Below are 24805 nucleotides of genomic sequence, written 5' to 3'. Positions count from 1 at the left end.
AGAGCGAGATGCTAGTCTAGCTTTTTCTTGCTTGTCTTTTTCCGACACACAGTCAGTCCCCTCCTCCTCTACACTGACCACTGACCAGCTCGCCACCGCCCAATCCACCGCCGGCGACAGATCGAAGATCGATCTCTCCGCCGGCTCCTAAGCAGTACCGCCTCGGTCAGAGCTACTTCCTTCTGCTTACTCAGCGGCTTCGCCACCGGCAGTACTATCTCGCGGCCGGCGAGCTTCCCGCCGACTCCAGGTAGTTTCGTGTAGGTTCGACTCCTCCTCCTCTTTGTGCTCTGCGGTTAAAATACTCTTATACGCGGAGTATTGAGTTGTGTTCTCGCAATTAACTTCTCGGCTGCAACATGATGGAATGGAGGAGGCCGTTAGGTTCACAGTTGTAAGATTTAGAGGATGTTTGCTAATATCTACTGCTCTTTAGTTTAGATAGTCCTGCTATTTTGTTTCATCACCTGATTCTGCGGATCTATCAGTAATACAAACTCTTAACATGCATGAATGGTCGCTGTAGCTGCACAACCGTATATCTGAAGTCTTGCTTGTTTATACCTAGGCAGCTTAAATCCTGATTACTGCAAGAACTACTCTTATTATTACTGACAGCAAGCTTGTGATATGAAGTACTCCCTCCGTCCATAAAAGGATGTCGGAAATTATCTAAATTCGGATGCATCTAAACACTAAAGAGTGTCTAGATACATCAAAATTTAGACAAACTTGCGACATCCTTTTATGGACAGAGGTAGTACTATACGAGGAGAAATATACTTTGATAGCAGTATGTCCTGGTTGTTCTTGCTATGCTTGTGAGTTATCATTAATGATTTTCTTGGTTTCTTTACAAGTGATCAACTGATCTTTAGCCATTTACGCTACTTAACCTGATGGGTAGTTCAAACCCGGCAGGCCATATGTCAACGGAATGGGAGGGAGCAGAGGTCAAGAAACCCCTCCTGGTGACTGGGGATCACAGAGCCTCTTCAATTTGGGTGGTCGTTGTCAGCACCGCCATCGCCGTTTGTGGATCCTTCGTGTTCGGTATCTCGGTATATATCTTTTACCAAGCCCATTAGTGTTCCTATTTATTGATCTAGTAGAGAGTATGCATTAAGATTCTTCAACAATAATATGTGAAAACTTCTATTTAATTAGGTGCACAACTATCCTTCTGTTCTAGTGCAAATATTTGCAGTTGAGAGGTTAACTGCAGATCACTGTTTTGCAGGTGGGCTACTCATCGCCATCTCAAGAGGGCATCATGCATGATCTTCATCTTTCTATAGCTGAGGTGATGGCTTGCTGCCATTTACAATAGCATTTTTTGTTCATCTTGATGGTGATGACCTGGCGGCCTGGTGGGTTAAGTTTACACATTTTCAATGTAAAAAATCTGCGCATTTAACCATCATGCAGTATTCCGTCTTTGGCTCAATATTAACCATTGGAGCAATGCTGGGCGCTATTTTCAGTGGTACCATAGCAGACAGAGTTGGTCGAAAATGCGTAAGTTCCAATCCTGTTTCCATCCTGATAATTAGTAAGTCAACTAAAAGAAGCAAAGCATGCCAAGGGGTTCTTTTCTCTCGAACAATGGACTTATGTGCATTTTGGCGTGCAGGCAATGGCAATATCAGATGTGTTCTGCATTGCTGGATATCTCTTTATAGTCTTTTCTAAGGTACCCTCTTCCTCCTTTCTCTATGTACTTCTATTCCGGTACGTACTATAACTTGAGCACAAATACGCCAATTCTTAGTTCATCTTGTAATTGTTTTCCTTCCTTTCTGTATATTTTCTTCTGTAGAATTTTTTGTGGCTTTACCTTGGAAGGCTCTCAATTGGATGCGGAATTGGCCTGTTTTCATATGTGGTAATTACAGTAATAAAGCTCCTTCTGGTTACTTGTCCAACGAATTCGGTTTGAAAATTGTGTTACCTGAACAGGTCCCAGTCTATATATCAGAGGTAACTCCCAAGAATCTTAGAGGACGTTTTGCAGCTGTAAACCAGGTCTGTCCTCAGCAACGGAGATTTCATTACTTGGTTGTATAGAGTTTTAACTTACGAAGGCAAGCACCTCCACCTATGCAGCTGATGATATGTTGTGGGGCGTCCCTTGCCTATGCTCTGGGGACTTTTATCACCTGGCGTACCTTGGCAATCATCGGTACATTAATTTATCTGAATTTACTTTTCTACCATTCCAATAATTAAGAGCATAGGTTTCAGTTATGTTTTGTTGTATGAAGAGTGACCAGTTTTAACTGGTCTTTGTTTTAGTCCAACCTATCTGCTATTCTGCTCGAAAAATCATGCACTTGTATAACTAGATATTTTCCCCATACCGATATGTATAAATAAACGAGAGTTGTTTCTCTTGTAGGAGTGACACCATGTTTACTGCAACTCGTTGGCCTTCTTGTGATTCCTGAATCTCCCAGATGGCTGGTAAAGTAGCGAGCTTTCCTTGTACTGTTGATACTTGATGGATCTCGTAGTTCCATCTTTCGGTTCTAGAATTTACTTGATTAGCCACTTTCTGGCCTAGTCAATAGAACGAAACACTTATATTATGTATATAGCAGTATTTATGTGGCATTGACAAATCTGTAAGATGGTCATTTCTTATCGTTACACCAATTTCATATGTAAGACGGAACAGATTTTGGGGTTACATCAGTTTATACAAATATTCAGTTTGACATATAAGATCCATATTCATTATATGGTTCCTACAATTTCACTCCCTCTGTACAAAATTTTGATGAAAACACATGCATGTCAGGCTAAGATCGGACATCCCGGTGCACTCGAGGAAGCGTTACAGAAGCTAAGGGGAAAAGAAACTGATATCTCTGAAGAGGCAGAAGAAATCAAAGTATTTGACTATTCAGTACTTGAGAGTTGAAATAGAACACCAATTTAATCATGCATTACTATAAGATCTAACTAATTCCATAATCTGTATAATCAGGATTTCACAGAAAAGATTCAGCACCTCCCACAGTCAAAGATATGGGACCTGTTTCAGAAGGATTACATTCATGCTGTCACCGTAAGTATTTTAGTAAGGCATTTCTACCTAGAAAGAAAATGATTTTATAATTTTCTAAGATATCAGGTCTCTTTCAGGTCGGTGTTGGGCTAATGGTCCTTCAACAGTTTGGGGGAGTGAATGCAATCTGCTTCTATGCCAGTGAGATATTTGTTTCAGCTGGTAATGAATATTAGCAAGCTGTTGCCTTTACATTCTCCTGTCTACATATTTCAGTTATTGTGTTGCCTTAACATTCTCCTGTCTACATATTACAGTTATTGGACATAATCTTTACCATGTTTTACTTTGGGAATCAGGTTTCGCATCAGGGAACATGGGGATGCTCGCTATGGTTGCGGTTCAGGTATCTTAATCATGGCTATTATGCCGCTTTTATTTCCTTCTCAGTTTTCACTGATGTTAGGTATATAGTTGAACTTTAGTGCCCCTGTAGGTTCCGATGACGACACTTGGAGTGCTTCTTTTGGACAAGGCTGGAAGGAGGCCACTTCTAATCGTAAAAACAGATATAATCTTTTGTAGATAATAAAAATAAACATACACTTAGTAATGGGTGCTAAGACAATAATTTTCATGCTGCAATACTCCAGGTCTCTGCAGCTGGGACATGCCTCGGTTGCCTACTAGTTGGCGTGTCATTTCTATCCAAGGTTTCAAATCACCGGAAGTGATCTCATCCCTTTTCTTTTACATGGCATTGATTTCGTCCTCATAGGACCACAAATTTGCCAGTAGTTTTACTCTCCCAAAAACAGGAACATCATTGGGCTAAGGACCTGAACGTGGTACTTGCTTTGGCGGGAATTCTGGTATATACTACGTACTAGTCTCATTAACTAGTTCTCTTTTTTTTTTTTAACTAGTTCTCTTCACTACTGTCAGTGATGTCTAGCTGTTGTAAACATATCTGTTGGTTGAAAATCTAGGTCTTCACTGGATCTTTCTCACTTGGTATGGGTGGAATACCATGGGTTATAATGTCAGAGGTACCTCTCCTAGCCTAATTAACAGAGAGTTGGGATTACTGTACTCTGAGATTTAAATAAATCTACAGACCAGTACACTAGTATTATCGTGGAATTTGACACCATTTCGTCGCTGGACATGCAGATCTTTCCCATACACATGAAAGGAACAGCAGGGAGCCTCGTGACCTTAGTGAGCTGGCTCGGCTCGTGGATCATCTCTTATGCCTTCAATTTCCTCCTGCTGTGGAGCTCCTACGGTAAATATATTTTCTGCATAGAAAATAGACCATCTGATCAAATACATAGTCACGACAAACTCTAGCTTCATCCGTATGTTCTTTCGTGGACGGTTTAATTTCAGGCACATTTTTCATGTTCGCGAGCATCTGCGGGCTGACCGTTTTATTTGTGGCGCGGCTGGTGCCGGAGACGAAAGGAAGGACCCTGGAAGAGATCCAAGCGTCCATGAACTCGTCCTTGGCACCAGTTCCTTCTGGGATTGACCGAATTGCATAGACTAAAATACATGGCTAGTTTCCTCTCCAGGTTGCGTTTCATTTTGAATCTTGTTAGTTTCAGGAGTGCCGGTCTGAGATACTGTATTTTTTTTAGTATATGCATGATTCATATATCATCAAGATTTGTATATGGCTTACCTAAAAAAAAAATTTATATGGCTGATCGTGGGATACTGTAATATTCGTTGTACAAGTAACACAGATAGTGCGTTAATGCAAGGGACCTCATGTACATCTCCTTTAAGATATACTCCCACCATGTCCATATTAATTGTCGCCCAAAGTTGTACTAAATCAGTGATAACTAACATGGAACAGAGGGAGTACAGTACCTACTTGTTAGCCAATGCCAGTGAATGAAGTGTACATGCATTATTATGTTTTGTTTTGTAACAACGTGCGTCACTGATCATTGGTTCTGCAATTTGAGTACTTCTTGACAAATATGACCCTTTCGAAGCAAAACTAGTGCTTTATCTGACCCCTCAACAAAACTATTTTCGAAATTTGACCTCTGAGTTGGACGCCATCGAGAATGGAGCCAAAGTTATGCAGGTCGGCACCGATCCATACAATTTAACTCGGCGCCAACCAAACATGGAAAGTGGTTCCATTTTAGCCAGCGCCGAGGGGGTGAGATTTGGTCAGATGAGGCGTTATTAGTTTCGGTACAACGTCAGATTTGTCGAAAAATATATGCAGTTTGAAGTGGAAATGTTATGTTCAGTATATTTATTTGTAGGGGCAGAAGAGAGACGAGCGCAGGAAAAGAAAAGAAAAGAAAAGATGCAAACCAAGTGATAAGACGATGGACGCACTCCCGCCACACACAGGCTGGAGCAGCAGAGCATGGCGCATGCGACGCAGCCGCTTCGGCTCCGCGTCGGGGCGGCCACATCTCAGCCTGCACGCCTGCACCATCCGATCATCCGTGCGCGGGAGGGCGGAAGCAGCGGCAGGAGGAGGACGAGTGCCGTCGTGGCGGCGTCGGCGGCGAAGGGGAGGGCTGCGGAGGTGGTGCGCGAGTTCTACGAGGGCGTGAACCGGCGCGACCTGGCGGCGGTGGCGCCGCTGATCGCGGAGGGGTGCGTGTACGAGGACCTGGTGTTCCCGCGGCCCATGGTGGGGCGGGACCGGGTGCTGGGCTTCTTCGGCGACTTCATGGGCTCCGTCAGCCCCGACCTCCGCTTCGTCATCGACGACATCTCCGGCGATGACCCCTCCGCTGTCGGCGTCACCTGGCACCTCGGTACGCGCGCGTTGATGCGTCTTCTCCTAGTCCTGGCGGCGCTGCGCATGCATTTCCGTCTCGATCGATCGGCCGGTGGTGTGGTGCTTGAGTTTGATGCATGCATGCAGAGTGGAAGGGGCGGCCGTTCCCGTTCAGCCGGGGCTGCAGCTTCTACCGCTGCCAGCCCGACCCGCAGCGGCAGGGCATGATCCAGATCGTGTAAGCACATCCATCTCCATCTGCATCTCCATTGGAAAGAAACACCAAATCCATTCAAATTCTGCGTCCAGATTTGCCAGCTGCAAGATTGCAATTGCAGGTACGGCCGGGACTGCGTGGAGCCGGCGACCAAACCAGGGGAGTTGGCGCTGGTATATATGTTGATTCACATCTGTATGAACTGACGATGGATCCCTTCACTGATGCACTCCACTGCGCTGTAGGTGGCCATCAGGGGAGTGACGTGGCTGCTCGAGCGCTTTCCGAGCCTTGCCGACAGGCTCTGACACACCCTGTTCATCCTCCTCACGAGCTTGCAATGGATCGACGGACTGCAAATCCACTCCCCCACCTCGTCTTCGGTTCCGAAAAACAAGTGTATGCGTGTGTTGAATTTTCGCTCTATAAATAACCTGCAGAGTTTTCAGTGTTATTCAACTATGACAGTAACAATCAGCAAATGAAGAGCTGAGCACAATTCAAAGGGGAAATAATATGGTAGCTGCTAGCTATGTGTTGCTATAGAAAGTAAAACATATATATGGAGGTTCCCCCTTGGGCTGCAGTTTCCTGTGGTGGAGGTTTGTTGGTGTGTACATGGTTTCCGGTGCAAAACGACAAGAATCTCTCATCTTGGATCAAGGTGTGCGATTTATGCGTGTGTGTTGTAAGTTGTAACTCATGATGTAACTTCTACTTGGTTGATAGCTTTGTTAATTAAAACCGGGCTCATTTCAATCCTTTCGTCTAAAGTAAAACATATATCCAGCCCCGTCGATGGCCACGATCGAGAAGATCGATTGATCAGGGCCCCCGAATTGTAGAGGCCCCCGATTTTCTGCAGCCCACTACTCATTTTCAGCAGCCTAGGCCCAACAACACACCATCAATCTTTTGCCCAAAAAATACATACGGGACGATGCGATCGATCAGTTCGCATCCCCGATCGAGATCGAGATCGAGATCGATTCCGCGACATTTGGAGTGCTCCTGTAGATATGTATGTTCCGCATTGCGCCGGCGTGAGCGTGCGAGTGGACGCGACCGGCTGCTCCTTCCGATCCTCAGTACCTCATCAGTCTACCACGCGATCAGCCGACCAGGTATGTGCAGTTGTTTACCAATCTACCAACAGCGCTGCCTACCAATCTACCATGGCCTAAATTTCACATGTAAGGAGTAAGAACAGATTCAATTGCTCTTAGTGTTAAACAAACCTGAATTTCAATAATTTGCTGTTGTTTTAGTTGAGAAACCCCTGATTTTTAGAGCTACCGCGCAGTAATTTGTGGTTTACACATAGTCATGAACTCATGATTCTTTATTTTGGTAATTTGTTAAATAGGACAAATCAAGATCGAAGTTGCTAAAATTCTACATGTGTTCTACTATGACACAAGAAAGACTCAGTGGATTGGCGATAATATCACCTGAGAAAATGATACCTTGGAGAAGATTAATTATAAAGATATGATTGAAGATTTTATTTCAAGAAATACCATAAGAATGATGCTTTTCGGTAGTACATAAGATTTGTTTATTACTTTAGTGCTATATTTTCTTTAGTGCTATATTTCTCTGTTAGAATGAAAACGTGATATATGTTTTGTTATATTGTGATCCAAATTCCAAGAAGAGGCTAACTTCTGACGAGCGGAGCGAGGCCCGTCGCCGGTAGGCTTGGGCCGAGCGAAGCGAGTCTGAAGTTAGCCCACACCGAGGCCCAGCAGGTGCACCTAGGGGGTGCGGCGGATCGTTGCCACCGTCTATATATTTTCCCTGTAAGCCGCCGCTAGGGTTTTGTCGCATCATTGTACACCCACGGCGTTTGTAAACACCACCGAAATAGTGAAGTTTTGCTGGCTGGCGCCCGTGGTTTTTCCCTTGTGTGTTGCAAGGGTTTTCCACGTTAAAATCTCGTGTCCCCTGCAGTGTTTTACTTTTCGTTCTTCGTTTATTGTTCATCTCGATTATAACATGTTTTAGTATTGTATGGAATATATGGTTTCATTATTGAGTTTGAACAAAACAAAAATTATCCCCATTTTGTAAGTCGCACCGGGGGCCCCATATCCTAGAGACGGGGCTGCATATATCACAAGATGATAATTAACTTTGTAAATGTATGTTATGCCTCACCTTCCACAAGAAACATCTTCTGAGTGGTCACTGTGATTTGTTGACCAGGCGTCCCGATCATGGAGATGCCACCGGGAGGATTGTGGAAGAGGAAGAATAGTTGCTCACTAGTCTGAAGTATGTTAGTGTCAACTCTGTTAAGTATGTTGTGCATGAACTATACTCTATTACTTAGTGTTGATGGTCTGAACTTGGCTGTGCAGCTTTATATTACCTATTTACTTGTGTGTTATTATTCAGTGCCTAGTAGCCTCATCACATGCAAAAAGAGGTTACTATACGTACTATGTTGTTGACAACCAAACATCAGTTGTCTATATCAGGGCTGCTCCATGGGCTACAAAGGTTGCAACCAAACAACCTAAGCTCAAAAAAATCTTTACGGGCTACCAAACAAAGCGTCAAAAGTGGCCTAGAGCTCGAATCAAACATGCTAACATCCACGGAACATGCCCCCATGAAGAGAAAAAATTGGCCCATTCTACCAAGCACACTCTAAGCTTTCGAAGTTGTACCCTATCTCTCTTGAACAACAATTCTTCCTTCTTTTCAGTGTACACTAGATGACCCGTTGCGCTATCGCGCAAATGGCAAAATCAAGTCGGAATTTAAACCATAAGTTTTACCTTATTTTAATATTAAAAATTAACTCGAAATTTAAGTACTTTAATTTCTTGCAGACACATCATTCCATCAAGGTGCCATAGTAAGATATGAAAATTTAAATTTAGTACGATTTCGCACTAATATTTTCAGTTTTTATGTTTTTGTATAAGCTCCTCCATTAAATTATGATTATTGTACCAAAAGAGGGAGCATTGTAAAAGAGGCATGAAAGGATAATTACTAATTTCAAGATAAATGTATCTACTTCAAGACAAAAGAGTTGATACCACATATTTTATGGTTAGAAGTGTCAATTTTGAAAACATATCTGATATTGGGTTATGTGTGCGCTTCCACTTTTACGGTCTGGTCATACTTGATGTACTAATGTTATTGTTAGGAAAAACACCGTGAAATACATATTGGTGGTTCTATTGAATCTTGTTCCACTAACGAAGAATATTTGAACCAAATAGTTGCAGGCATTATGAAAATTATTTATGTTGTAGCATATAACCAAACAAAATGACATACAATGGAAGACTCTAAAAAAAATTGAAGTGTAGTCTGAAGTATCAAATAAGTGATATAGTAATTATATAAATAATAGGTATGATTCAAAGCATGGCATTCCCTTTGGAAACGCATCGCAATTCTGTTGAATGTAAGATCAATTCCCAAATTGCTCATTTGGGCAGTATTCGGGTGTCAGCATATTTTTCGGCTTGTCACATACACATATGGAATCAGCATGAAGCACCGAATGCTTAGCATACTCATGGATTGAGGATGGTGACATGCTGCACCCTTTGAAGCATGTGGTATGGTGAAGGAACAAGCAACATCTCCACTGTTTAACAAATGTTAATAAGCTATCTGAAAAAATTATTGCCCTTATACTTTGCTACAAACAAGAATACATGAAAAACTCATTTGCTTCATTTGCCATAACTGAGTCAAACAATCATGAACTTCTACACGATGCTCTTAATACATTTCTTGAAGATTAATTACTGAATGATTTTAAGTTATGAAACCTCATGCTGGTCCTCGCCTCCTCCGACAGAGGACTCGCTGACCACACCGCCTCCGGATCAGTCTTGATTGCTGCCATCGTCTTTGATGATGAGCCCAAGGTAAACCGAGCACGGTGCTGTGCATGGCAAGCCGCCGTATGATTCTTAGATGACATCAGCTCAGCGCAGTCTAGCCTCCCTCGGCAGCAGGCCGCCAGTCTCTTCATGACATGAGCGAAAGTAAGCGCACTGAGGTACTCAGCTGTGGTCACCTGCACCTCTGGCACGCCTGCAATTAGTTAGTTATATAAGCTCCTACGTAATACCACAAATTAACTCAATTTACATATTCACTTTGAGCACTTAACATATTATTTGTAGATTTCTCTTTGCAGTTACAAAGGAACATAGAATCATAAAGTTTGAGAAATAGCAAAACTAAGGTAGGTACTACATGGTGAAGCAAAAAAGATGTTCCAAATTAGCTCACAGTCTACCAATCAGTGATTTCTCACACTATCTGTAACCTAATTGTGCCATTCACGATCTCCTACAATGCACAAGAGCCCAGTAATCTACATGACATTAACTATAGAAAGCAAACACAGACAAAATGATTCCGAAAAGCAGGAACCATTAAAATCTACATTAATTTCTTTGCTGTTTTTACCTTTTATTAGCATGGGGTGCATATATATAATAAAAATAGAAAATGGAGTGCCCTGAAAGGATGGAAATATATGAGCATCCCATTTTCATTCTAGATGCATGATGACAATTATCTCACCCTAGGCCATATAGAAAGTGTTTAGGGAGCTTCACCACAGGTTATGATATATCATAAAGGATAAATTTGGTGGACGTCCGTTCTTTTAGAAAAGTAAAATTTCAAAGCAACCACTTCAAAGTATGCTCGGATTGAGGATACAACACAAACAACAGTATTTTGAGCTGCATCTTGGAGCATAAGCGAATGTAATGAACATAAAAATAGAAAAATAGATAAATGGACATGCTACAGCTAGTGCTTTCTTAAACAAAGAAAATTTAAACGGAAACATATGTAGAAGGGTAATAAAAATGATTTGCATAGGAGAGACACGCTATGTCAACCCCTGAATCATCTGATGCGAAGAATGCATTGTATGTCAACAAACCACATGTTTCAACAAACAAGGAATATCGGTAGATCAAGGAAATATACCTAGTGTTACTCCGATGTCTTATTTGATAAGAAGCATTTGTGAAGTAATATTATTATTCTCCAGTAAATATACATCAGGATCATCACTAAAAAGCATTGAACAAACACCAATATGTACAAAATTTAGGTTTCCGAATTAATTAAAACCCGAGGACTACAATATTAAAACTTCAGTTCAGTACAACAAATGCAAAAATGACACACCAAAGTTTAGGGAGGATGATTACAGGAGATTGCAGTTGTACAATTCCCGTTCCTCTCCAACACCTCCCCAACTATTGCAATGCAGCCTGAAGAACCAAGGAAAAAATTGCCCACACATTATACCTGCATGTTGTAGTAGTTATCAAATCAACACACAGATGGAGTGAGAAAGGAAAGGCCAACCAAGAACTTCCCAATAGATCTAAGTCATTATTAACGTATCATACTTACGTCAATATATCCAACAATACAAAATAGAGAAGGGAGTATAACCAATTGCCAGAGTGTCATACCCTCATGTCGTGCTGCCACCATTCACAAATACCCAACACAGCTGCTTTTGAAATTGAAAAAAAGTGTTTCATACACCTAAAAGGGAATCGTAATAAGAACTCTACAAAAACAAAAAACAATAGTGCTCTGTCCAAGCGACATTTTAGCTGAACTGTGTTCAGAGGTATATCGTACAGCAATACAATGCATTTTTTTTGTATCAGGCTGAACAGAAAATTGAAGAACACAAAGCAGTGAAGAACAACCTGAAAACTATATGGAATTTGAGCTGCAGAAAAAAAATACCGAATCAGTCTGGTTCTTTTCTCTCAAGAAGCGTTGTAGCATGATGAAACTTTATATTTGCACATGTGTCACTGGATGGACCACGCAACATGATATATACATACATTATACTAAACTTAAGGTGGCATGGCATCCAAACACAAGTATATGGAAAACCGTGGAGATGGATATTGAAAGAAAACTCTAACCTTGAAATTTGATTATTCAGATTTCTTCCGCACTCTCGACAATAAAAGAAAACATCACTGCTCTCAATGTTTATTAAGCTTGAGCTGAGTTTCAACAGAAATTCCTATTATTAGCAATATATGTTTCTAGTTAATTACAGTGAGCAAGAGAAATAAATTAGGTCCCTATTTCAGAATCACAAATAAACCTGATCTCATACATATAACTTATTATATTCTTTTGTGCTCTATGATCAAATTGAAGTTCAGAAATCTTATCACATACTATCATAAAAATCAGAAATGTGCACCAAACTGAGTATTGTTATATTCAACATACGCTCAAATTAACAGATAGATTTTGTTTCTTTTTCAAAATGGCAAACTGGGATAGGCCAGATGCACCATATATTATTTTCCTCTGCACTATCTAATCCATCGTCGTCCTCAATGTTTTTTCAGGACTTCCACAGCAAACTCCAACCCACCAGATTTATACATATGAACTTAGTGGGGTATGAGCATTTACGCACATCAGTTAATGGTTATGTGGAACTCAAGAGGCAAATTGTTATTAAACCTCAAAAATGTAAAGAGCAGAAGACAATCAGTGTTTTGCAAAGAGTAAACAACGCAAACTAAAAAGTACGAAAAAAACAACAGGAACGTTTCTAAGCAAATAGTGTTGTCTTTCATTGAATCCATATTCCTGTCCTTTAGGCGAAACAGTGGATTAAGGCAATCAACTTTACAACAACAATTGGATGATTCAGATAGTGTACACTTACCACAACCAGTACCTGGACAGCTTATTTGATTTTCTCATTAGTTGGTTTATTCGACAGGCAAGCAAGGTCTTCACCGACCTCTATTCCCAGCATTCCTGGCTGCTGCATGATGAGAAAAGAAAGAAATTAGATGTAGTCTGTAGAAGGCCTGGAGGTCAAAAAAAAGTCAATATAGTACACAAGAGGGGGGAAACAAAAATGTGGAGGTTGAGCAAACCTGCAGCAGCAATATTCAACATGGATAGCAATGTTGGTTGCTACCGTGCAGCATGCTTCAGTCTCCAGTTCAGACGACACACTCCCAGGCTACAGGCAGGTGGGTATAGGCAGAATCATGGAATGGATGTTCCGACAACGCATGTGGATAGCACCACGGGGTCGCCTGGAGCGGCGACAATATGCTACCACAATAACACCGTGTGGGAGGCACTGCGACGTCCACGTGGCGACGGTTCCCTTGTGCCGTCCTCTTTTTCTTCCAGGAGCGCACCTGACTCATCACAAAAACTCTCGCTTGGTCAACAGTTGTGCCATAAGCCGAGCTCTTGATAGGAATTCAAGAGAGGTGGCCTGGATCCAAGCACACTCAGTCTATGCATACCTAGAAGGGTTTTCCAATAAATTTATACATGCCAAAAATCTGCTAGCTTCCACCAGCAAAAGTGATGTATAAAAAACAAAGTAATCACATATCAGCATATAACATATTGTGTGGGTAAAGTCAGACCAGAATAACTCTATTTGCTGACTTTAAGTCCATTAGCTCAGCCAAACATAAAGAATTTCATTTTGGTATACACTTTATTGGACAGAATCGTTTCAAACTCACTTTAAATTTTGAATCACCAACATATGTCTCATGAGTTTAGATGCAACCAACAAACTATTTAGCATATGACCTACACTATGATCAAACTTTGATTGTTTGCTGAAAATAACAGAAGAGGGATACATAATATCAATTCTTCAGGTTCACTGGAACATATGCCTGAAGCAAACAAGGCATAAATCAATAATATGATGCTTGTTCCAGTAAGCAAACAAGGCAAAAAAAACTAAACAAAATACTCATTTTATTGGTCTCATGTGAGAGCCAACTCCTACAATTATGTTTTATTCCCATAGAGCAGAGATGTCATCAGAATTATTTAACTAACCGGTTAATACATAGCAAGTATAGGCAACCAATTTGACTAAGCATTATGCTATTAAAATGGGAATATATATCAATTATGTTGATTCAAAAGATTTTCCTCATCTACACAGAACAGAACCTTGACCATATCAAGAATATTTCTAGCGCTGGATCTCTGTTTGCACAAAACAAAATGATAATAGCCTGGGTAGGAATAGTTCCTCCATCAAGATTACCTATTTATCCAAGGGGTTTCCTAATAAAGGTTTAGTTTTGTATCAAAATCCTACCTTTCAGGTACAATCATACATCTATAAAATTTGTGAAATTCAAAAGAGAAGCATAAAAGCAATATTACTCAGGGAGCATGACCCTGGCTGGGCCAACTCATCGAGCTGCAACACATGTCGTTGTGTCACCCCAACCAATGGCATATCTTCTCCGAATGAATAGTGAATATAATGTCACTGGACCAGATAGCAAAATACGCAGTTCAATACTAAGAATTGGTTGTAAAGGGGAAACACAGGTTCCAGTAGTTTTTCAAAGAAAAATGCAAAAGCACCTCCAGGAAAGAAAGAAAATAAACCTCGATATTCGGCTGTACATTTTGACATGGGCACACGGCCTCAGCTTCATTTCTCCTTCCACCATTTCAAATCCACCAACACCGTCCAAATTCCTTAAAACAAAGGTTTATTATCCCAACATAAACAGACATACCAGGCATCACTGAACTACTGCTCAAGGATGTGCTCTTCGTCCTTCTATGCACATCTATACTTGACGCATTGATGCCCAGGTAGTCCAATTACACTGACCAGTAATCCTCCATGCTCATGTAAGCTTTGTTTCTCATTATAAGCACGCATGTGTTATATCAAAAATAAGCAAGGACATACCAACCAACCCAACACGGAAAAACCACATAACTCAGTATGAGCAAAATAATCATCTAAGGGGCGAAAAGAACATAACACATGGGGGCGGCCACCGAACATAATCCTGTACAACCAAAATAGCAATTCTCAGAACCATAGAATTCTGCACATGTATCATATATAATTCATGGATCAGCAGTGTGGCTTCTTCGTAGAATATAAATGCGAAGAGAACAAGCAAGACAAGTAGTACAATAGGGCCCTGCATATTATGGATCAGAATCAATGAATTCCCACCTTGTAATAATCAAGCTCTCTAAAAAGCAACATGTATGAAAGGTTATGTGTGAATGGTTACCTTGGCAGCATTGCTCCGCAAGAATTCGACAGGTAAGGATGGTTGCTCATGTTCTTGCCAAGAGGATAAAATTTCAGGCTATCAGTGTGCCACCAGGATCAATGAAGAACTCTGAACATCTGAAGAGTCACCAAAACTTGCAAAATGTGGCTCCGTTTTCAAAATACAACATAGCCTTGTTGTCAACAATGAGCTCACCAAATGGCTGGAATAGGCTTTAGCAATGGCCTCCCTGCCGTTGTTCGCAACCTAGAAAACAGATGTGTGTAGAACTTTCAGTGCACAGAAGTATTGGATGCATTCGAACAAAATTGCATGCATAATAATCTTTCCATGGCATATTAGCATGTGATCCACCAAACTAAACTGAAAGACTGATTTAGAGTTGTCAAAGTATTAGAGGCTAGTGTTCCAGAAAAATGATAGCACACAACCTACGGCGTGGGATTAAGAAATTCTACGGTCAGCACGAACACTAACAGCTATGTATTTACATATGTACCTTTTTTTGTAGTAGTTGGGACACTACGCTTAATAAATCAGTACCTTGGTCTTTCTTTCCAATTTAGATATGGTAGCAAAGCACTCTCCAATTTCTGATTGGTTGCACCTGCAAGTGAACAACTCATCAGCACCCGAGGTCACCGGCCTCCCCGCGCTGCCACCGCCATCGTGCAGTGCCTTGGCAGCCACCGTCCATGTGCATCCGGTGGTCAGGTCCGGGGTGGCTGGGTAGTCTACCAACATTTATAGGAGTGGCGCGACGCGAGCACGTACCCTCACCGTATCAAACAAATGGTCCCACGCAAGCACGGGCCCAACCGTCATTCCTAGAGCGGGCCTCCACAGCAGCGGCGCCGCGTGTTAAGCAACATTTGGCTACTCGATGCAAGTGTAACCACAAAAGTCAGAGAACAAAAAATGCAGAGCTGTTCAGTACCTGGACATACACATCGTCATCAAGCGTGTAGACTATATTGTCGATCTGCACACAGCGGTAGTGACACCGCGCCTTGACGTCCTCCTCCTCATCTGGCCTGCGTGAAACACAACACGAGATGGAAAAGATTTAACACAAAAATAACCGAGTGAGCGCTGGAGATCTGGAATGGAAACAGTAGGAAGGACATGTTACCTCACGGGCGCCGCTGGTAGCAGTTCGGCCACTTCGTGCACGCCTCGTAGGTGGGGAAGGGCTCCCTGACGAACTCCAGATCCTTGTCGCCGACGGCTGCCTTCCTAGGCTTGCCGCTGCCACGCAGCCTCCTCCCACCCGACCTCGGCCAGGCGCGCCTCCTCCTTCGCGTCCGCCGGCGGTGGCCGCACCCGTGCGTGCCTCCGCGAGCTCGCCGGCCGCGGCCTGCTCTCCCGCGCCCACCGGCGGCACCGCGCCGCGCCTTCTCCAACCGCCCGTCGCCCTCGACCTCCCCGCGGCCAGCTGCTCCTCTCTCGAACGCTGCCGCGCTCCGGCTCGTCCGCGCCTCGCGTGCCTCTGGCCGGCTCCGCCGTTGCTGACTCCGCCGCTGGAAGCGGGATAAAGAAGAGGAGGAGGAGGGCGTCAATCCCGTCGCGCCGCCGCCTGTGGAGAAGGGTATGAGACGCGGGGGGAGACGAGTGGGGGAACACACGGGCCCGATCTAGGGTTTTCACCCACCACCATGCGTGCAGGAAAACGAGGGGAGGAAGGCGACATCAGCGAACGGCCACGCTGCCTCTGCTCGTCGGCCCCGCTGACGCAAGGGCCCATCTGTCATGGACATATTCAGATAAGCACGAAGTACAATAAAAATAACCGTATCCGACGGCTGTGGTGAAAAGTGGGACTTGAGATTTACTGTTGCAACCTGATTGGACGACCCAGATTCGTTTGCCCCTTCAGACCCCCTGGTTGAGAGGGTAGTCTTGGGACATTTATAGGAGGAATGTCAGCTTTGAACTATGTATTGGTATTGACATCTGAACAATGTATAGAATTGATGATGTCAGTTCATAAATGGAAAGCAATATCTTATATATACATGTTTTTTATGTAATTACAGAATTCGTTATGAAGACCGGAATAAATACAATTTTGTGAATCGATTATTCATTCGCTAGTTGTATTATTATTTTGCTTTTGCTAGTTTTGGCGGAGTCCTCTTCGACGACAATGCCAACGTGGCTGGCCGCAGTAACGATGAGGCCTAGAGTGAGCCGAAGGCGAGAAATAAACTTAATAGCGGGAGAGGGGGATGGGGCAGGGGAGGGGTAGGGGGTTGCCAAGGCAGCGCCGGACTTTCCGAACATGGTAGCGATAAACCAGCAGCAGGAAGAGAACATGGTATTGTGGGCGGGAGATGCGCGATACTGCGCTGATCATGGGAGGACGATGGTTCGGCCTACGGTTGTTAGTGCTCCCTATCAAAAGGGGAGACGAAATGCATGCGGGAGGGATGGCAACGTTGTTTACCAAGTGCTAGCTTAGATCGAGCGAGCGATCCCTAGGTGGGTTCTTATTCATTTGGCAAAAGGTTATGAGTGTGTCTATGTCTAAATTGACTGAGATTTTCTTAAGTCTCAGTCACCTCAGAAAAGTGCAACTGCAGTTCAAAGAAAAGTGCAACTCGTTACAGTTGCACATTTCTGGCAGAAAAGTGCAATTGCACTTTTTAACAGAAAAGTGCAACTCAAGCACTTTTTTACAAGTGACTTAGACTTAAGAAATTCTCAGTTGACTGAGACATAGCAAAACCGAAAGATTATCGCATAAGAGCTAGCTTAAACTGCTTAAATTCGATCTACCCAGATTTTTTGGGCACGATTGGTAGCTCACATCACCTCGAAATAGGCTCTGGGAGCAAAATTCGGCCCATTTGGTTGCCCAGAAAACCCCTCTGTACTGGCCCACCTGCTCCTCAAAGCACCTCCGGGCTAGGCCCAGTGCGAACGCCTGAATCGGCGGTTTCCCAGAGCTAGGTCATGTGGAAACAAAAACCGCCTCGTTTTCTACACTGCACGCAAGTGTGGAAAACGCGGGAGACGCGACATAACTCCCATGCTCCACTCCCTTCAATTCACTCCAGTCACCGCAGCACTACCACCCCGGTCTTTTCTCCTCTCGTCCCATCAACCGCCCCTAGGCGCGTATTTTTCGTGGATGGAGTCTCGAGTATTTAGGGTTTTCTCGAGATCGTGAATAAATAGGCAGAGGAGACATGTCGGTGGGGTGCCGGGTGGCCCACACCACCCCTAGGCGGGGCCAGGCCTGGGAGAGAACTCGTTGCTTCGGAGAGAACTTGTTGAGGTGATACCTTGTTTTCCTGAAGGGAGGTAGAATACCATGTCGGCATGCATATCCAACATCTCCAAGGTAGAACTTACCCTCGGGGATTTGCAACCCATCAGACCTTGACAAGCTGTCGGCCAGGCACTGGCGGACCTATGTTGGGGTAAAACCGGGCCATGGCCCGCCTAGCCCAGGATAATTTAGCCTATATACCTACAATTTTTGGTCCAATAATAGTCCATTTTACCGATGTTCAGTATATTGGCCCGCCCTAAAAATTTGGGCTAGTTCCGCCGCTGGGGCCAGGATGCTCGCATCACGAGCTGAACCCTCCCACCCGGCAAGCACGTATGTGAACTTCATATCAAAATCCACACAGCTGCTAGCACATTCTGGCTGGTGTAGTGCTTCCTCCCGCGAAATGCTGCAGACATTGATCTCGGTAGCTTTGCAGTCACGTGAGTACCATCAATAGCCCTAATGCAATCATGTCAAACAATTAGCACAGTCATGTTTCTAACAGTACAACATATATGATAAGTAGAACGATCATTATTTTGTACTCACCCTAAAATACGGGAACCATGCCACCTGTAGCTGTTCTTGATCTTCGGTGGTGTGTTCGACGATGATGGCTTGATCATGTCACATCTGAGCTCCCCAATTGCGTGCAACACCTGCTGAAGTACCGAGAGGTAGTCTCCGTGGATCGCCTGAATGTGCTAGGATGACTCTGAACCTCTATTTATGACCCACGACATGAAGAAACATTACAACTTGTTCTTCGACAGAGGTGTGGATGCTATCAACCAGAAGTCATATTTCCTTGAACGTTGCATTGAAAGGGGCTCTTCTCATCCGAAGCATCTGATAGCATCTACATCGTTGCAGTTGTAGATTTAGTTTAGGTTGACCATCCTCTCCTGATATCATTGTAACATAGGACCGTACCTGACACGAGGAAAAGCAACATGTCTAACTGCTCTCTTGTACACCATCAGGATCCAGACTTGTATGCAAATGATGAGCGATGTAGCGTGATGCACAAGTTGGAGCTGGTCTATCTAATCAAATAAGATCTATGCATTACAAACGGTCTTGTAGAACCCAACTAGTTCTACCAATATGAATCTAACACTACAATAGAGCAAATGAGTTTCCCCTTACCTCTCTCATGGCGGACGATGGACACGGCCGAAAGCCGCCGCAGATGTGTGCAGACTCCGCTGCGGCCGGAAACGACCTATCCCGGAATTGCTTTAAGATCCGTGCGATACACCAACGCGAAGAAGTCCAAAAAACCAAACAGTTCAAAAACTACATGATACATACGAGCCAAAGGATGCTCATACTACCAAGAGCGCTCAAATGTATGCCCACCTTCCATTTTTTCTTGCATCCAACACTGCCGCGTCGGTGTGGCCATGACGAAGAAGTTTTTGCTCACGGGCAGCTGGTGGAGTCATCGGTGTCGTGTACGTACGTACGCGCATAGCTTCGGCTAGAAGGTCTGGTGCAGTAGTCGCGTCTCGCGGGCGGAGTCGATCGTCATCAGAGTTCGTGTGCGGATCAAAAGGTCGATGTTGAAGTCGCAGCCCGGCTAGAGGCGCTGCATGCCTATCTGATGAACTACATGCAAAACATGCAAGCACGCGAGGCAGCATTTTTTTTCACGTGTACATCACGATGCAAGTGGACAGGCCGCCGGCCCCGTCCGTCCTGTCCGCTCCATCCGCCAAGATTAGTTGTGCAATTAGCGACGTCCGCGTCCGCTAATTCTGCCGGCCGTCGTTTCCGGCGGACATCCGCCAACATCCGTGGAGAAGAGCGGAGCTGCAGTTAAGCGCGTGTGCGTTGCAGGTTACAGTCCATCGATACGATCAGTTTCCATTGTTTTATCCAGAATCTCACATGCTCATCAAGCAGATTGAGCAGTACAGACAGCACACAACAAAGGCCTACATTATACCATCACCACAAACAAAATGGTTCTCAGTTGGATTGCCAGACCTCCATCAAGCGATCAATATCAAAGTCTGGGAGCTAAGCTGAACAAGCTTAGTACACATAAAATCAGGCCAGCAGAATCCGACGCGGTTCTGGACGATACTCCGCACATTCAGTTACTGAATGCTGTCGGAAGACGATGGTTAACACTAGATACGATCACTGGCTAACGCCGAGCCACTTGGACAACACGTATCTGCATGCTTACATAACCGAGCTGAACATAACCTCTCTCTCAAGTTTCTGTTCAGCATCCACAAAACTAAACAAACAAAAAAGAAATAACATGTTCATCATGTAGCACAGATTGCAAATGCAGAGGACAGCTTTCATCCAGGTCAACATCATAGAAAGAGGACATGTTTTCCATGTAGCTCAAGAAGAGTTCAACCATCTTCACCGAGACTTTTCAGATACGCCTCAAGAAGAGTTTAACCATCTTCACTGAGACTTCTGAGATGCACCTGTAAAAAGAACAGAAAATGTAAGCCATCCCAGCTGCCTTTAGGTTCTTACGCCAACATCAACTGTTCAGATCGCCATTTACTGAACATTATCACCAAGTCAGGATACTACAGTACTCAATAAAGCCTTCGAGGCAGGAAAGACTTCATTGCAATGTTTGCACTGACCTTCCGCAAGTTTTCCATCTTCATATATAGGAATGAATTCTTTCCAGATACGGGACTTCAGTTTCCGTGGTCGAAACCGGCTGGAGTTAGCCTTAGCACGAGGAAGATTTGGAGATGGGAAATGTACAGTAACGTTTGGTACTGAAGGTGATTCTGATTTCCTCTGTTGTGCTTGAGGGGATATTCCCTTCCTTAGCGACGCCACTCTTGCAAACCTGCCTATTGAAGATCTCAACAATTTTGCTTGAGGTGATCTCATCATTTTCTTATTTACTTTCTTTAAGTTACTAGTTCTCTCCAAATTCTCATCAGGTCTCTTCCTTTTCAACCTCTTCCTATTCTTCTCATCTCTCCTCTCTTCCTTTGTTCTTGTTGCATTGTTGGTCGGCAAAGGGGTATCTTCTTTAGATTGAAAAATGCGCTCACCAATCTCAACCTTGTGGCAAGGACAACTAAAAGTTGCTCCTGGATAGATCATTTCTCCTTCCTTGAGGTAATATTCATCAATGAAACTTTCATCAATGTCGTAGAGGAGGAGGCGGTTCACTTCGGCGTCGAGGAGAACTGAGCCCTTGTATATGCGTCGAAGATGATGTTTGCGTAAGCGAACGGAGTAGGAGGCATGCCATTCCGAGGCAACCTCTTCCTCTGCAACATCCATCAGATGGAGTTTTTCCTTGTTGAGCTCCTCTCTCATGTCTTGCTTTGGCTCCTCTACAACAGTAACCGGGTCTTGTGGGAACTACCCAATCGCTTCTCTTTCTTGACTTGCACAAGTTCACTTCTCTTGTCCTTGTTTTTCCTCAACGGCAGCTTTTTCGAGGCGCCTCTCCCTCTGCGCAACACCCTCGCTTGCCGGCTCCTCTCGCACGTCTTCCTTTGCAATAGTGAGCCGACGGATTTGTTCCTTGTCGAGCATTGCACCGACACCCGCGTTCTTTGGCTCCTCTATGTGAACAGCAACCGGGTCGGTGAGAACTACCCAACCGTCGCTTCTTTCTTGACTTGCACAAGTTCACTTCTTTTGTCGTTGTTTTTGTCCTACATACGTAATGGAAAAACTGAATGAGTATATGAGGTTACGTATTGATACTTTTCGCATTGATGTTCGGTGCTTAGCACGAACATCATCACCTTCTACGGCTATACAGAGAGTTTCTACAACTAAAAAGTCCGAACTCTAGTGTGGCATACGAGAGATATGATTATGTGGAAACACCTTCTCTTGTTAGAAAAAAGAAGCGAAAAATCCCCGGATATTATCATGGCAAGATCCTAGATTACAAGATATCTTCGTGAAGATAGGGGCTGCCAAAATAAAATGTATACTAATTGGGAAGACACTGGATAACAGTATTTGCAGACATAATTGATGAGCATGGTATGGGTGCATGGTATCATGCAGTATGGTTTGAAACTGTGTATTCACTTGAAGGTTATAATAAAGTAACTGCAATTTATTGTCAATAAGCACACAATTGAGCATGGATTGTGTACAAATATATAATCAATGATTTATCCAAAGATCGGATATACGAGAAGATTTAGATATAATGTGAGTTAGTAACTTGGCAAAACCTCGGGCTAATTGAGCTTCAAAGGCACTACCCCAGGGAAAGGCTAAAAAATGTTTTGCAGAGAGCCCGGAAGAAGATGAATGGCCTAAAAATACGTACTCAAGGAGCTTATCATGGAAACTGCAGATTGATCGAGTTTAAATGCTGTACACAAGTACATACCTAAGGCGAAACCACTAGGGTGCCACATCACAAACAGGTCTATGGCTCCATCTTACAAAGGGTATAGGAGGATGGTGCCAGAATGCATATATGGTTCCTTTTCGTAGAGTTACAAGTTGAAATCTTTCAAGACAGTTATCTTATCAAGTTACCATCTGGGCAACTCACTCCAACTGGGATTACATCAGAAAGGCCCTAGATCAGAGCTCTCAGAACAGAACCAGCTTTGCACGATCCCAAAAAGAAACTAGCAACAAATCCCCCAAAGTCCAAAGATTGATTGAATCTCGCACTATCCTGATGTACGTATATTGTAATCTAACGCGTGCGTAAAATAATACGCCAGCAATCAGAGTTGTAGACAAAAATCAAACACTGTAAGTATGACTGTAATTTGTCCCAAGTGTCTCCACGAGTTCACAGTTTTACAGACAAGACCGTAACAACCCAAAATAGCGCAAGCGTCAAAGAAGTGGTACTAGCTAGCAGTACTGTCGATTTTGACCATAGACAGGATTGGAGAGCAGCTAACATGGACGGGCGAATAGTATTGCGTTGACCACTACTACTCACCTCTTCCTCTGAAGGATTCTTGTGCACCTCCATGTCTGCTAGATTCGGTCCCTCCTCCACCGGATTCTTGCCCTCCACCACCTCCGCGCCCATCTCTCCAGAGGCGGCGACGGCAAGGGAGCCGGGGCCCGGGGGCGCAGAAGGATACGGGCAGGCAATGGGCGGAGCTAGGTGCAGGGAGGCGGCGAGCTAGGTGCAGGGAGGCGGCGAGCTAGGCAGAGACGAGCAAGCAGGCGCCGGCCCGACGGCGGCGACCAGCGTGGCGGCGGGCCCTATCTACTCTGCTTCTACGAGCGATGGACGGCCTGGCGGGATGGACGGCCTGGCGGGCCAAGTAGACGCAGTCCATAAGCCCGCCTCGCTTACATGGCCCAGCCGCTCCGCCGTTTTGGCCTTTTTAGCGGCGCGGACGAAGCGGACAAGCGGACGTCCGCCTCCACCTGCATCGTGACGTGTACACCACCTGGGAGATGCATATCTCGCCTGCGTAGCATGTGTGCGCCGGCCGCGCAGTTTTGCTGGTGCCGTAGGCTGTAGGCATATATTACCTCCGCATTCGAAATATGAACTTTTAGAAAGCTATTTTAAACTTTTAGAAAGTCTTCTATTTTGAAACGGAGTTAGTTGTTTCAGTTCGTGTAGAGAACTAGAGATGAACATGGATACCCATGCCCCATGTATCCGCTAGGTAAAAAACCCATTAGAAGTATGAAACATAAAATTATCTATAGATATATAAATAGGAAAAATATCATACTTATCGGTTATAGGGGATACACGTATGAGATCGTAGAACTTATACCTGCGTACCCATTTACCCATTCAAAATTTGACAAGTGGATTTATATCGATGTAATATTCCAAATTATTTTATTTTTTCCATAATCACGCTTGTAACTAGGCCAAATTCCACAATCGTTGGTAGATTAGTGAGGATTAGACTCCTATTTAGGATCGCTTCACCTGTCGCGGTACATATACATATCAAGTTCAGGTGATAACATCATGATGTGTTGATGTTTATGATCAAGTGTTTCTATTTATGAAAATGTGATGTTGTTTATATTATGCATTTTTTCATACTTATGTGTTAATATTTATAATGTGGTGCTTTTATAAATTATGGGTTACATATATGACTATTTTTCAGTCAATTTGACTTGTTATAAGTTCGGGTATTTTTATGGATGCGGGGTACCCATTTGTCCTGCCGGTGATGGGTATGAGAAAAACTTATAGCCGTGCACTCAAATCTAGCCCAAATTTAGGCTGAAAATGTGGGCCAAACGAACACAAACTATCGCGGGGCAGTTGGTCGTTGGTCCTCATGTTTAGGCCTCACGAACAATGACAAACACAATCTATAAATTTGGGGTGGCCCGTTGAAGATGACTAGGAGTGTAAATGGTACATATAATTTCCACTCCAAATCCACATATGCACCCGTTTTTAATGATATGGTATTCACTTTCAGGAATCTGCTGATGTGAATATTGGTCAAGA

General features: G+C 43.7%; 2 protein-coding genes and 1 long non-coding RNA gene across 9 annotated transcripts; 2 read left to right on the top strand and 1 right to left on the bottom strand.

The window, feature by feature from the left end:
• Positions 1-4809, top strand: LOC127331067 (sugar transporter ERD6-like 5). Of its 5 annotated transcripts, none has more exons than XM_051357148.2 (19): positions 1-250; positions 908-1061; positions 1241-1303; positions 1429-1518; positions 1634-1693; positions 1820-1885; positions 1960-2025; positions 2107-2182; positions 2399-2463; positions 2801-2893; positions 2990-3070; positions 3148-3232; positions 3370-3416; positions 3507-3569; positions 3664-3723; positions 3829-3882; positions 4000-4059; positions 4184-4298; positions 4403-4809. In XM_051357148.2, the coding sequence occupies exons 2-19, from the start codon at positions 927-929 to the stop codon at positions 4555-4557; spliced, it is 1434 nt and encodes a 477-aa protein (XP_051213108.1). In that variant the 5' UTR covers positions 1-250; positions 908-926; the 3' UTR covers positions 4558-4809. The 5 variants fall into 5 exon arrangements, with proteins under 5 accessions (XP_051213108.1, XP_051213106.1, XP_051213107.1 ...); XM_051357146.2 differs by having other exon boundaries at positions 1-260; positions 922-1061; XM_051357147.2 differs by having other exon boundaries at positions 1-264; positions 922-1061.
• Positions 4810-5332: 523 nt separating this feature from the next.
• On the top strand, positions 5333-6747 carry LOC127331068 (uncharacterized). 3 transcript variants are annotated; one of them, XM_051357151.2, is made up of 4 exons: positions 5333-5808; positions 5919-6009; positions 6081-6161; positions 6234-6442. In XM_051357151.2, exons 1-4 carry the CDS (start codon positions 5409-5411, stop codon positions 6250-6252), a joined length of 591 nt encoding a protein of 196 aa, XP_051213111.1. In that variant the 5' UTR covers positions 5333-5408; the 3' UTR covers positions 6253-6442. The 3 variants fall into 3 exon arrangements, with proteins under 3 accessions (XP_051213111.1, XP_051213109.1, XP_051213110.1); XM_051357149.2 differs by having other exon boundaries at positions 5337-5808; positions 6081-6109; positions 6234-6747; XM_051357150.2 differs by having other exon boundaries at positions 5342-5808; positions 6110-6161; positions 6234-6747.
• Positions 6748-20314: 13567 nt separating this feature from the next.
• Positions 20315-21698, bottom strand: LOC127331065 (uncharacterized). The gene is made up of 2 exons (XR_007869558.2): positions 20991-21698; positions 20315-20822 (listed from the first exon to the last, which is right to left on the bottom strand). It is a non-coding gene; the product is annotated as an uncharacterized lncRNA (long non-coding RNA).
• Between the last annotated feature and the right edge of the window lie 3107 nt (positions 21699-24805).

The sequence above is a fragment of the Lolium perenne genome, chromosome 2, assembly GCF_019359855.2.
Source record: "Lolium perenne isolate Kyuss_39 chromosome 2, Kyuss_2.0, whole genome shotgun sequence".
Taxonomy (NCBI): domain Eukaryota; kingdom Viridiplantae; phylum Streptophyta; class Magnoliopsida; order Poales; family Poaceae; genus Lolium; species Lolium perenne.
This window is presented reverse-complemented; position numbering and strand designations above follow the sequence as displayed.

What these genes read in the sequence shown, in the direction of transcription:
- LOC127331067 (XM_071825846.1), top strand. Translation starts at nt 900, where the DNA reads ATGGGTAGTTCAAACCCGGCAGGCCATATGTCAACGGAATGGGAGGGA. An exon ending in TCTTTATAGTCTTTTCTAAG is followed by an intron (nt 1,694 to 1,819) that starts GTACCCTCTTCC and finishes TTTCTTCTGTAG; the next exon opens with AATTTTTTGTGGCTTTACCT. An exon ending in ATTACATTCATGCTGTCACC is followed by an intron (nt 3,071 to 3,147) that starts GTAAGTATTTTA and finishes GGTCTCTTTCAG; the next exon opens with GTCGGTGTTGGGCTAATGGT.
- LOC127331068 (XM_051357149.2), top strand. Translation starts at nt 5,409, where the DNA reads ATGGCGCATGCGACGCAGCCGCTTCGGCTCCGCGTCGGGGCGGCCACA. An exon ending in CGGCGTCACCTGGCACCTCG is followed by an intron (nt 5,809 to 5,918) that starts GTACGCGCGCGT and finishes GCATGCATGCAG; the next exon opens with AGTGGAAGGGGCGGCCGTTC. An exon ending in CTGCAAGATTGCAATTGCAG is followed by an intron (nt 6,110 to 6,233) that starts GTACGGCCGGGA and finishes ACTGCGCTGTAG; the next exon opens with GTGGCCATCAGGGGAGTGAC.